This window comes from Macrobrachium rosenbergii, chromosome 29 (genome assembly GCF_040412425.1).
Source record: "Macrobrachium rosenbergii isolate ZJJX-2024 chromosome 29, ASM4041242v1, whole genome shotgun sequence".
In the NCBI taxonomy this organism is placed as follows: domain Eukaryota; kingdom Metazoa; phylum Arthropoda; class Malacostraca; order Decapoda; family Palaemonidae; genus Macrobrachium; species Macrobrachium rosenbergii.
This window is the reverse complement of record NC_089769.1, coordinates 26,445,029-26,458,642: the sequence shown is the minus strand read 5'-3', so window position 1 is coordinate 26,458,642 and position 13,614 is coordinate 26,445,029. Positions and strand designations below refer to the sequence as shown.

Genomic DNA, 13,614 nt, shown 5'->3' with positions numbered 1-13,614 from the left:
AAGAACATCGAACCAAATTCAATGAAACTTTTACACTGTAGTATAACTATATATCTTTATTTTTTTGTTGGGAAAATAATTTTTTAGTCCAACTTTTTTTTTTGCATATTGTTTTTGAAAAGTGATGTCATGATTTTATTCAACTGGAAAAAAAATGAACTTAGGTCAAACTTATAAATTTCTGAATGAGGGAATTTTCATTATTAGTTGTAGAATAAGTGGTAAAAATTTGATGCAAATCCCTTCAATCATAAGGTAGAAACAGTTACTTACTTTAAAATGGGGCCTTATGGCGTAGGCGTGCCCCTTAGGACAATATTCAGGTTTCATAAAAGTGGCTTTTGCAGAACCTTCAGCATTCCAGCTGAAATGAGTGAACAGCTTTGTGCAAGTCATGATCGTTAGAAATATCTAATTTATTATGCCTTAAAACAGAAGCCAGCATGGATTTATAGCCTTTGATGGAGACAACAGACAAACCTTTGGCATATCTCAAGGATTGCAGAACTTTATTACATTTTCACTGCTGGAGTGAAGACAGGAAATGCCCCTGGGCTTGCACCATGATCTATATAGCTCCCACTGTTACTGATAAAAGATGTTAGTTGACTTTCTCCTTGCAGCATGGAGAGTCCCTAGATGACTTTGAAAAACCTCTAGAGCTGAGCTTGTCGACACCTTACATGAGATTAGACAAGCATGTCGATATTTCATTGAAGCCTCCCTGTTCCCAACTATCGAAGAAGATTTGTCCCAAGAGGTAACTGTCTGGGAACTACTACTGACATTTCCTAAAGGTCTGTGAATCAATGTCTCCTTGGCAACCAAGGCACAATTAGAATTATGGTGGTGTTCTCAGATTCCCATAACTTCTTGAGAACCTTTTTCAACAGTTTGAAATGGAGGGAAGGCATACGCAAATAGGCTTGTCTAATCTAGGACCATACTGCCTAGGCTTGAGAGTGGGACTGGTGAGAGATACAGCCGGTGCGATCAATGAGAGGTCGGCTGAACTCTCTCCAAATTGCCTCACAAACTGCAGGGTTTAAAGTCCGTTCACTGGAGAGCACCTGTCCCGGACGACTTAGCATGTCTGCCAGAACATTCAGTGGACCGGACACAAACTGGGGCATTAGGTGCATATTCTTCTCCTCTGTCCAGAGGAGTAAATCCAAGGTGATAGCTACCAAGGCTTCCAACTTTGTGCCCCCTTGTCTTCTTACATAAGCCAGAGACCTTGAGCTGTCCGAGAAGTCAAAAATTACTGTTGGTCACTGCTCTTTCCAGGTCCTGAAGCAACGTCTCCACAGCCAACAACTCCTTGCAGTTTATCTGAGGACCACTATGCTAAAACAACCTGGTTCCCCATAACTACACACCAGCCTTCATCCGAGGCATCTGAATACAGTGAGAGGTCTGGGCTTGAGACTCTAGGGACTTCCCTCAGGAAGAACTTCTTCGGACATCCACCAACGAAGGTTAAGAAACAGTTATTGGCTCCACGGCACCAACTTGAGGACTGGCTGTCTGTCTCTGTGCCAGTGCTTCTTCAAGAGCATCGGAAGCAGTATCATCTGCAGTCAAGCACCCAGGAGAAGACAAGTGGCCTAAGAGAGAGAGCCAGCATTTGGCAGGCATTCTCTCTGGGGAGGCGAATTCTCTCACGATTGATAAGAAATTGCCTACTCAAGCACGTCAGAAAAACCTTGAAAAGAAGCGACTGACTCACCATACCCAGGTAGGTCACTCTTTGTATCGGTTCCTGAGAAGACTTTGCAATGTTTATAAGTAAGCCTAAGGCTTTAGTTAAGCTAAGTATTAGCTCTCTTACCCTCAAGCAATCCTCCCTGGACATCCCATTGATAATCCAATCATTCAGGTACAGAAGTATCTTTACTCCCATCAAGTGAAGCCATTTTGCAAAGGGGAATAGCACCCTTGTGAAAATGAGGTGCAGAACTTAGCCCGAAACAAAGAGCTTGAAATTGATGTCTTTCCCCAGAAGACAAAGTGTAGGAACTTCCTTGAATGTTGGTGAATGAGGACATGAAAGTAGGCATCTTTCATATCCACAATAAACATTCATGCTCCCTTCTCCAAGGCAGCTAAGACCATGGAGGCTGACTCCATGGAAAAAAGGGACAGATAGACACAGAGGTTGAGCATGGATACGTCCAGGATAGGCTTTCAACCTCCTATGGCCTTTGGAACTGGGAAAATCCTGCTGTGAGAATCCAGAGATATCCTGGTACCTCCTCTATTGCTGCCTTCTCTAATACATATGAGACTTCCTGACTGAACACCAATTTCTTCTCTAGGTTGCCTCTGTATGATTGAAAGGATATAAGATGGTTTCAAAGAGGTGGCAAACTCCTGAAAGGAATGCAATAACCTTCCAAAAGTACTTTCTTTACCCAGGCATCTACATCCAAGCGTTCCCACACTCAAGCAAAGTGGACCAACCCCTGCCACCCACAGGTACCCAAGGGCTTAAGGAGCTATTCTTTATCAGACTTAAGATTCTTGCTATAAGTAGAGGAGTTCAACTTTCCTCCCTTGGCAGAACGAGGTCTGGAACCTTGCTGCTGCTAGGATACTTTCTTCCTTCCTGAACTTGGAAAGGAAGACTTGTAAACAGTGCTAATGCTGCTCAAAGAGCATTCAAAGGAAGTAGAAGAGGCAGGAGAGACTCACCTTTAGAGGCCAGGGACTGGTGGAGAATAAGTTCTACTTTCGGTTTTGTAAGTCTCCACAGCTATAGACGCGGACAGCTTGTCATCTACTATCTTTCCAAGGGATTGAGCTGAAACTAACGATTATTTGCTGAGGAGACTGAAGGAGCCAGCAGAGAGCACAGTTGCTCTCTCCTGTGAACTTTGAGGTTGATCATGATGTGAGACAGTTCCCTTATCACATCAAGAAAAGTCTTTTCTAGGGAAGCAAAAAACCTTAAGGCCTTAACAAAATGATCCCTGGCCAAAGGAGGAAGCAGTTCACCAATTTGGATTCCTACAAACACTGCAAGACATACAGTAACCCCAATGGTGTTAGTTACGCTCTTATACATATTCTTGGCCTCTTGAATAGAAAAATGCAGCTTACCTGACGCAATTGTGCCTCTCTTGGTCGGAAAAATCATGGCCAAAACAGCGGCATCCACCCCTGGATCAAGAGAAAAGAGGAGAAACTCCCATCCAATAAACCGTAGACTTCCTACAAGGCAGGCAGGGAAGCAAAAAAAAAAAAAATCCTCTGGAGATTTTCTTGGGTAGAACCTTTGCAATCGAGTCAAATCGCCCAGGTGCAGAATCTGACAGCTTGAAAGAGGGAGAGGCAGGAGTCAGACCCCAACCTGGGAGCTCTTGGACAGCAAGGAGCCTTGAAGACTCAGCCGAAATGAACTGCGGATATCTGTCGAAACACAACTGAACCAGTTCCTTAAAAACTGAGGGGACACATTATAAGTGTTCCTATTCCTTATCCATATTCTGTAGAGGCAGTGAAGGAGAACGCTGACAGGAAAAGCTGGGCATATTCGAGTCTTCCTCATCCGAGACAAAAGAATTAGCGCCGAAACCTGATGGTCTTGTAAGACCAGGAGCTAAAATTCTTGTAATCCACTCAGGCAGAAACTTGAACATTGAAAGTTCTCTCAACACCAGATGTAGACAATACAGCAGTCACAGGGGAGAGAGAACCATTCTTCCTAGGCAACTTACCCCTCGATACTAGAAAAGCCTAACGCACCCCATTAAGGCCAATACGAACCTGTTCGTGCATACTCAACGTCTCCTGCATCCTACAACTCAAAGACTTGCATGGCATCGACGCTAATTGTGGCCTCGACGAACCTCTACGCCCTGCCGTCTCGGTCAGACTTGTGATGCCTTGTGGACTCGCTGATGTCTCATGTGGACTCAATGACACCTCAAGCAGCCTTGATGAAGACATATACGGAAGTGCATGTGGCCTTGAATGCCTAGTAGAACTTATGGACCTGATGCTTAGCCTTTGCTTCAGAATGACAGCCCATAAAAACTACAAAAGCCTCAGATGCGGACATACCTACGGCCTTAGTGAAATCAAAACTTGGACCATCGCTGACAGAATGGGAGATGTGGCACCAATGTTTGCAACCTGAATGTGTATCTACAAACTCAGAACTCCTTGAGGCTTCTGCAGGAGCAACAGCAGCACTCAATGCTTATCACAATTGGTTACCTGGCTCGAATGAATTGCTAGAATAACTGTGGGACAATGGAGTCAAACATAAAGGTCTAGGCCAGCGAGCGCAATCTACAGTTGTCCATGGAGGACCGAGGAGCCAGGGCAGGAGGCAGAGGGCACAGTCCTTGAACACCCTGGGATATTTGTCCAAGTCTGGAAACCCCGGGACTACCAGGCCTGTTGGCAGGGTAGGGGGCACTGATGTGACAGGCAAGGCTGCATCTGCAGAGTGGCCAAAGGAACAAGGGGACACTGTCCCTGCCCAATGCATAGGCACAGTTGATAGAAAAGACAAAAGTTTGTTAAAAAAATTCAACTCTAGATTTAACCAAATCAATATCTGACTGCATTAAATCTAACCTACTACCGACTTAGTGGGTATAGAAGGATCTATCCACTTGAGATAAATCTATATACTTATCTCTATCTTCCTGACCAGGTGTTAATTCTAAAGAAGACCTAGATTAAAGACTAGCTGTTCTCTTTACTCTCTTTCTAAGTCTGTCCTCTCTTCTAATACAAAAATTTACCATCTCTATTTCTTCCGAAGACCAATCCTTGCAATGATCACAACAGCTGCCTGAATCACAATTTACCCTTCGATGATCAATGCATATCTAATGAGTATCATGCCTCAATTAACACAATCTGGTCTTACAACCACTTACCTTACAAAATCTAACAGCTTTACATAGGGAAGACAGAGAAGAAGAGTCCATATTGTCAAGAACATACCAAGATCCAAATGATCCAATACATTAAGCCCCCAAAAAAAGAACCAAAATTCAGAGCACTTGTCTACACAACCAGCCAGTTTCATCGACAAGAGAAGAACAACCACCAAAACGATCACTGTCTTACCCATACCCTTCAAAGAGTGGGGCTAACTGTCGGGAACATTCATTAATGATTGTTTCAATTTTAACACTTGTCAAACCTGAACCAAGTAGTCACAGATAAAGCAAATGATAGAGGGCGAGTTTCAACTTTAAAATGTGTTTAATACATTAAAATACATTTAAGGAAACCAGCCATTATAATTAAGAAGACCAAACCTTGTATCAAATTTTTTGCTGACAAAAAATAAGAAATAAAAGAGGGCAAGGGAGCCAATCAATTAGGCAAGAGCACCTCATTATCTATACCAAAACTATCACTGGTTAGATAGTTATTTATCAATATTGGTTTAACCTGAGACTATAGTAAAGCCACGGCTCTTTGTAGCTAAGCACTGCCCACTGCATTACAGTGGTGGCTAGCTCACAAAAGGGGAATGACGTCACACTATTTAACAGTCCATTTGTTTATCAGTGCAGATTTGACACAATTCAGAAATGTTCTGCTCCGTGCATGATAACACCACACATTTGAGTTCCTGAAGTTGTGAAGTATGTAATTATTTCTGATAAAATATATATTAAGTTATATAATATTATCATTACGAAGACCTTGGGTCATCTGTCAATGCATCTTTTTTTTCTTTTGATCATGAACAGCCCTAAATATACGCATCTAGCTTTTTTGTTTTTTAAACTGGTGTTGGCCTACATTAGCAGTTCCACATACACCACATTCACTGAAATGAGGCAAAGACTTATGCAGCCAGTTCCACTATTAGGGAGTTAATTCATTATAACCCTGCATGTCATATGATGCTAACAGCTATGTGAGATTGGGCCTACATATAAAATTCTTATATTTTGAGGCAACAACAGGGCACATGCCTACACACCAATTTCTTATTGTAAATAGTTTTCTTTCCTGTATCTGTTGGAAATAAGTGTAGCTTTTAATTAATGTAGCTTTGACCCAACAATACATAATATATGTACACAGTCAAAAGTACACGTATAAGCACATGCATATACACATACATGAGTTGATGGCCATAGTAATTGTAAAGCCACTTATACCACAGACAAAAGAAGCAAAACTTTTGAGCATGTAGTTGATGGCGTACACATATCAATCATAGGGCTGTCTCATAACCTATTCATTCTTTGATGAATTCCCATTTTCTGTATTTCCTCTCCTCATAAGAAACATTTAGTATATATCTTTGTCAATAGATGACAGTGTAAATTGTTCACTTTGAGAACTTCCAATGTCAGACGATGCTCCTGCAAAATTCTCTTGAAGTTCACAACTTTTAAAGCATGGAAAAAATACTAATTGTTCCTACACAATATATAAACCTTTCCGTCTTTATATAGGAATTACCTTCAGCGCAGTTGGAAACCGGCTGTTTAACTTTTTAACAAGGTGGCATGGTAGTTGACTACCAAACGACCAGGTGGTAGTCCCACCCACTTTACGTTTGGCCGTGGTATGGTGAGGTTGTATTGCGCTGCCCTCTGCCTGGCTTGCCGTTGTTTCATCATGTTTATGTCTGTGAACACCTCTTCCTTTCCCGGGATTGTGAACACCGCTTCCTTTCCCGGGATTGTTTCATTCTTGTGTATTTTCCATCTGTTTATGTGTTTGTGTTTGCTTTAGTGAAATATGGATAAGCAAACACACGAATGATCTTAGCCATCCGGGCATAAGGCGGTGCCTAAACGGAAGTGTCCTGGTACTGAGGAGAAGGCTTGTAGCCATTACCACTCAGCTTTTGCACATCGTGCATGGGGTATGAGTGAAAACCTAACTGTGTGCGTGAGGAGTGCCATGACTGGACTCCAGAGCAATGGCTGAAGTATTCCTTGAGGAGGGAGTATCAGAAGAAGCGCCCCAAGTTGTCATCTGAGGGTAACACTCTCCGATGACTCCCTTGGTGGCTAATCCTTCAGATACTTTCCTCCCACCAGCGAAACTTCCCAGCTTTGCTACCACTCCTTTGGAAGAGGTTTCCACTTCATCATCTTCGCCTGCTTAGTTGGGCAAAGATTGTCATTGGGGAACTTGAAGCCAGGATGACCTCCCTTAGGTGGCCTCCATTCGCTTGGAGGGGAGGGGAATCCCCTCAGTGAGAATGTAGACTACCCCCTCCGACCTGACTTTTGTTTCCAGGTGTGGAGGAGGAGGAACTCAAGGAGACCTGGCAGTCTCTTGGCCTCCAAGGAGTTCCCTTGATGCGGGCATCTTAGGTCACCTGCAAGCTGCTCACACACTTGCACTCGCTCCAGTGACTCATACTGCTATGACAGTAACCAAGCAGTGGTATATAAGACTCATGCTCCTGTTGTGTTCTTCATGGTGCCCGTCCCAACTCCCCAGGAGTCTGTTCTGTAGTCTTCCTCCAACCTCGGGGAGCAGATCCTCCACACCCTCTTGAAGAAGGTGAAGAAGTCAAAGAAGTCCAAGAAGAGGAGTAGGAAGGTCTCGTCGCCTTCGTCTGCTGCCACCTCCTCCCCTCCCTCTTCCAAGGCCCACAAGTGGAGGAAGAAGGAGGTAGCTTCTCCTGCCAGGAAGAAGTCCCGCTCTGGGTCTTCCGAAGGGGAACTCTCACTGGCCCCCCTCAGTCTTCGGACTTGGGGGCCACAAGTGTGCGGACCTCCAAGGAGGCCCAGGCATCCGGCACTTCTGCTCAGAGCTCTGCTTCCAAGTGGAGAGCTGTGCCTGCCTCTACTCGAGTCTCCTTGGACATTCGAGCAGAGGGGTCTTCAGCGAAACCTTCACATACTATGGAAGCTTCAAGTAAGCGGACCTTCGAGGAGGCAAACGTATCTCAGGGTGCTCAGGTTTCCGTGAAACCTCGAGTTACCTTGACCAGTAAGGTGGGGTCAGTTCCGCATTCTGGTTCAGACACATGTGAGAGGATGGGGTCCAAGCATGCAGGTGCTTTCCCTCCCCCTGCTGCTACCTGCCCGAGTATGCAGCCAAGGTCCTGTGAAGGTGTTGCTGACTCAAGGGTCTGCTCACTAGGAGCCGCTTCAAGGAGGTCCCCCTTACAGTCGTCTTCTTGTCAGGAGGCTTCGGCCTCAGAGATGGCTCGAGTACATCATGAGGACAGTGCAAGCTCAAGCCTGAGAGTACGTGACCGCTCTTCCCGGGCCGGCTACCGTTCGCATTCGCAAGAACGAGCTCGCTCACCTGCCAAGAGCCTTTGTGTACAGTAAAACCCCCACATTCACGTTGTCACGATTCACAGACTCACCTATTCGCAGATTTCTCTATGGAACATATATACGCATTATTCGCTGAAAATTCACCCATTTGTGGTATTTTTCACTGAGAAATATTCACTGATTACCCTATCTCCCGTTTCCTGCTCCTGCTGTTCCAGCTGTTGCTGACTTCCTCAGGTTCCCCACTCCGGTCCCAGCTCCTGACTTACCTGGCCCTTGGCCCAGCCTGGCTCCTACACCTACCCTGCCCATGCCGGGCGCTCCTGTTGCAGCTACTGGCTTCCCTGGCTCCCACTCTGCAGTGTCTGCCCTGGTCACCTCTGGCTTTATCGTTGACGTCTCCACTGCCTGGGTTGCTCCTGCTACCCTGGCTCTCCCTGGCTGTTCCTACGTCTTCTGCTGCTCCCTCCTGGATGGATGACCTGACTGCCATCCTGAAGAAGATGACAAAGATGAAGTCAAAGAAGTAGTCTTGTAAGGTGTCTTCGTCTTCATCTTCATCGTCCTCATCTTTGTCGTCGTTGTCTGCTACCTTCTCTCCTTCTTCCGAGGCTCGTCAGTCAAAGAGGAAGAAGGCTGTCTCTCCCCTCTACAAGAAATCCCATCCTGGGACTTCCAAGGGACTGCCTCCTCCACAGGGGAGGCAGTGGGGTCTCTCATCCTGCTCTTCCCAGCCCTCGGGCCAGAGAACCAAATCGTTGACCCCTGGGTCTGTCGTTTCAGGAGCCAAGGGCGTGCAGACCTCGGTTTGCACACTTGTTGCTGAGTCTAAGAAGTCCGCTTCGAAGGCTGGCACTGTGTCAGATGCTCGTTTGCTAGCAGTGCCGAGTACCCGGGTCTCTAAGGAGACTCGGGTACCCTGAACCGGTACCGGAGAGACCTCTCCATACTAATTCATGCACAGCTCGAGAGAAAAAGCCCAGACATGCAGGTGTCTCGGCTCTTCCTGCTAGCACTTCTTCGAGAGCCAAGGAAGGTTCCCAAGTAGGTGCTTCCACCTCTCAAGTCTGAACATCTGGCGAGACAGAGAAGAGGTCCCCTATACAGTCTTCTCGCAAGGCCACCGCCTCAAGACTGGGGCTTGTCAAGAGGACAGTGCAAGTTCTCGCCAGCCAGCCATGCGCTCAACTCCGCCCAGTTCCCAGTCACATTCGTGTGGCCAGCCTGGCTCGGTGGAGTTGAGTGCTCAGCTAGGCTCGCATGAACTGCTACGCTCTCCTCAGTGCATGGACTCGCAAGTCGGCTGCACAGTTACAGGATCCTGGCCATGTACTCGGGAGAGTTCTGGTGGGGAGTGAGGCAGCGCTTGCATGCTGTGCAATCACTCCTCTTTATCGGTGTTGTGGAGATTCTTCAGTGATATAAGAGCCTGCACCAACCTGTGAGGTTGACCCACAATACTGGTAAAGTTAACTCGCGGTTTGCAAGAAACCCAAGCACCTGGGGTGACACAGGTCTCCTTGAAAGACCACACACCTGAAGCTCCTGAATCATGAATCTTTCATGCATCAGTTGCTTCTATTCCTGATAATTCAAGGAATCTCAAGCAGAGGTAGGCTCTATACCATACCTCAGGGTGATTCCATGGTACTGGTAAAGGGTAGCTTCAGGTTTCTATAATGCATTTTTCAACATTTCTCTGTTTTGAATGTGTAGTCCAACCATCTACCATATTTGAATTTTTTTTTTTTATGCTTTTGGCTCCTGGACTGGAAATTATATACCCTATTCTAGCTAGGGACCATCCAGATAGGAAATGCAATGTGTCACGAAGTCTCTCTATGAGCTACTCCATACATGAGGCATGTAAGTTACATTATTAACCTCAGATATTTATTTATAGCAGCAACCACATCTTGTCTTCCCATTTGGAAATATCTACCACTTCATACCTCTATAAAGCAGAACTCGTTGTTTCACAATCCTTTCCAATGAGCTACAGCTACCCGGGAAGTTGACAGATGTTTCCTATACCCTATCCAGTACCACATCCATCGTTGGATGATCACCTCTTTCATGAAATGAAAGGATTTCCTTATGTATGCAGTTTTTATCGAAATTGTCAATTCCCCTAAAACTGGGAATAGTGCTATCCTGGCTGGGGGAGATTTTATGCCGTCATCCATAGATTGCTTTTTAATACTGTAAATGGACTTCACTGAGACTACTGTGACTTCAGATGCCATTGAAATCAAATTAGTTTCAAACATTTGAATATTCAGGATCAAGGCTCTTTTTTCTGTTCATTTGATTTTGAGGACATTCTTGTAGATTACAATACCTTGTTGGACAAAAGGATAGACAAATGTCAATCTCTCTCTCTCTCTCTCTCTCTCTCTCTCTCTCTCTCTCTCTCTCTCTCTCTCTCTCTCTCTCTCTCTCTCTCTCTCTCATTCAAACAAATGACTAAATTTCAATTACCAGTAGTACACAAATATTTCTTTATGCTAGCATTTTATGAATAAGTCTATGTTTACTCTACTGTATTCTGCAATGTTAGGTCCCCATGTGAAAAGTTTTTCAAGAAACAGCAAGAACTATAACAGCAACAACAAAAACAAGAATAACCATGACAACAAGAAGAACCCCAATAAAACAACTGAATATGCGGTAGGCCTATAATTGAAATGTCATACACTGTGTAAACCAACAAAAAGACATTAGACATTACAGGTCTACATGATTCTTTATTATTGTATTATTTTGAAAGGAGATAATGTCCTTCAGAAAATTCTCAGCAAAATATATCCAGTGTGACTTGTATAGCCTATCATACTGTAGCTTCAAGCCAAACATATGCCTATTCTGTTTTGTACAGAGCAGTCACTGCATGTCATCCCACCAAATGTGTAAACAATTGCAATGAAATCGATTTTATGACTATTAAAATTTAGTAAAATTTCCTTAAATCAATATGAAATACCAGTCTGCATAGCTCTTCTGAGGCAGTCTGTGTTTAAATTTAGAATGGTGAACATGCCTGACAATACCACACAGTTATTGTACTGTCCTCTAATTCAAAGTGTACCGATTCGAATGCAGACATTCCTTGAATCACCTTCATGATCAGGTGACCCTAATTTATGAAAAACCATATTGCAAGATCACAGAACACTTCTTACACAATTTATATATTCCTATTTTTTCTTACCATTTTTAGAGAGATCTGTACTATGATTTTATTTCAGTAAAACAACCACTCATAAATTAATGAAGATGAAAAGAACCACAGGTCAACCAACTTTCCAAAACCATTGCCAACCAATCAGCTTCAAGGCATGGTTGCAAAGAGCCGTGGCTTTTACTATACTATGGTGGAAAAAGACAACATGAATAAATAGTCTGTACCATTATAAAAACACACAATCTTTAACATAACAACCAACCATAAAAAAGCCAACATTGCTTACCTGTACTCATTTATAATTAAAGGAGAAAAGACATTCTCATTACAGAATGACATCCTGTCTGCTGTTAACTGAGCCTCAACTGGTGACAAGCAAAGTTTTCTGAAGGATTTCTCCAGTTCATGATTGTTTATCTCTGTAGCACCGTCTGTCGAACGAACTTTTGCCGTACTGCTAAGTGGCACACCTAAAAATTATACGGGAATTTCACATAAGTGTCAACTAAACTACACTGGTAGTCTATGCATGATACAAAAAATAATTTGCATAACTGTACACCAAATAATATCCAGGCTTACCCAATTTAACAGATGTTCGGAGAGACGTTGCTAATCTTCCTAAGGACCGAACCTGAGCCATTCCTGTTAAATATAAAATTTAGTATAAATAAATTTCTAAAGTTTTTAAAAGTCTGTAATCCTGTATACAAACTGGTGTGCCTCAAGTCCTTTAGTTTACAAATGTACTTAATGAACAAAAGGATGGGTGGCTTCACTATGCACTGCTGCGCAAAGTGTGAACATGACTCTGCTGCCTCAGCAGGACCAAATGGTTATTCGTCCAGCTGAGGTGATCTGCGCACATACTATTTGCACTACTGCCCTATGAAACTATTTATCCATTTAGTACTTGTCAGTATCACAATTTTTTTAAAGTAAATTGTATTTTTCCTAGCTATACAAACCTGAGGTCCTTTACATTAGGAATTACTTTCAGCGAAGCTGGAAACGGCAGCTGAACTTTTGAACAAGGTGGTTAGGCAGTTAACCCCCGTCTGGGAGGCAGGAGTACCGCTTGCCAGGATGTAAACATTCCAATTTGCCTTTCAGCCCAGGTGTCAGATTGACGAGTGGCATGAGATGGGCATGAAATGTAATGTCAAGGACCTCAGGTTTGTATAGTTAGGAAAGATACAATTTACTTTAAAAAATTGTGATTTGTTCCGACACGATAAGCAAACCATTGGTCCTTTACATTAGGAAGACTCACTGGTTGAAGGGAGGAATCTGAGTGAGTCTCTATGAACTGACTGGAGTTCGCCACATCTTGCGTTCCCTTCCTGGTTGATAGAGCAAGGAAGGGAAAACTGCCTCTGACAAAAATGATCGGGTTGTAAGAAACGTGAGATCAATTGTCAGACTTCTGGGTCCCTTTGCACGAATGAGGAAACATCAGTTCAAACAAAGCAGGTTAGGAAGAACCTTGATAGTTGTTGACATTAAGGCAAATACAAGTATTGGGTTTGTCTTATTCTCAAGGTCTCCCTCCTCCCCTTGCTAGAGGAAGGAGCAGGGTTGCTTCTATGGTCCTGAAAGGAAATAGAATGGAAGCTCTAAATGAGCGCTTACCTGCATCAACCGCTGGATTCAGGATGTAACGGCACGTCCACTCCCTGCCCGTAGGAAGAGAGCCGAGATGGAGAGAAGGAAGAGAGGCCAGTCACTCCACATTCATTCTCCCATCCACAACCATACATCTTAGGTGAGATGCAACCTGTCCTGTCAGAGGAGCCAGGAAAGCTACACAACTTGTTGAGCAGCCACCACAGGACCCAAGGAAAAAGTGTCCAAGGACTTGTGGGCAACATCCCGAAGGTAGAAGGAAGTGAAAGGTGGTCTGTTGGGACCACACCCCTGCCTTCAAAACCTGAGGGACCGACAGGTTCTTCCGAAATGCAAGGGACGGACCAATGCTGCGGACTTCGTGAGCTCTCAGACGAAGTGTACCGATGTCGTCTTCTCCAGCAGCAGAATACAATCTCCTTATCGTTTTATGAATCCAGAAAGAGATCGAGTTCTTGGACACTTCTTTCTTTGTCGAGCCAGTACTAATGAAGTGTCGTCAACACTCAGGCCGGAGATGGCGAGTTCTCTTCAGGTAACACCGCAGCACTCTAACAGGAAACAGTAGCA

The 13,614-nt window shown here is 44.2% G+C and overlaps 1 protein-coding gene across 1 annotated transcript in view; it reads right to left on the bottom strand.

Moving 5' to 3' along the window:
• LOC136854686 (uncharacterized) overlaps positions 1–13,614 on the bottom strand; it is a 71,077-nt gene that overhangs the window by 42,835 nt on the left and 14,628 nt on the right. The window contains exons 2-3 of the mRNA XM_067131282.1: positions 12,001–12,063; positions 11,705–11,888 (exon numbers count right to left, since the gene is read on the bottom strand). Of these exons, the coding sequence (XP_066987383.1) occupies positions 11,705–11,888; positions 12,001–12,061 (245 nt within the window). The 5' untranslated portion in view covers positions 12,062–12,063. The remainder of the gene's footprint in view (positions 1–11,704; positions 11,889–12,000; positions 12,064–13,614) is intronic.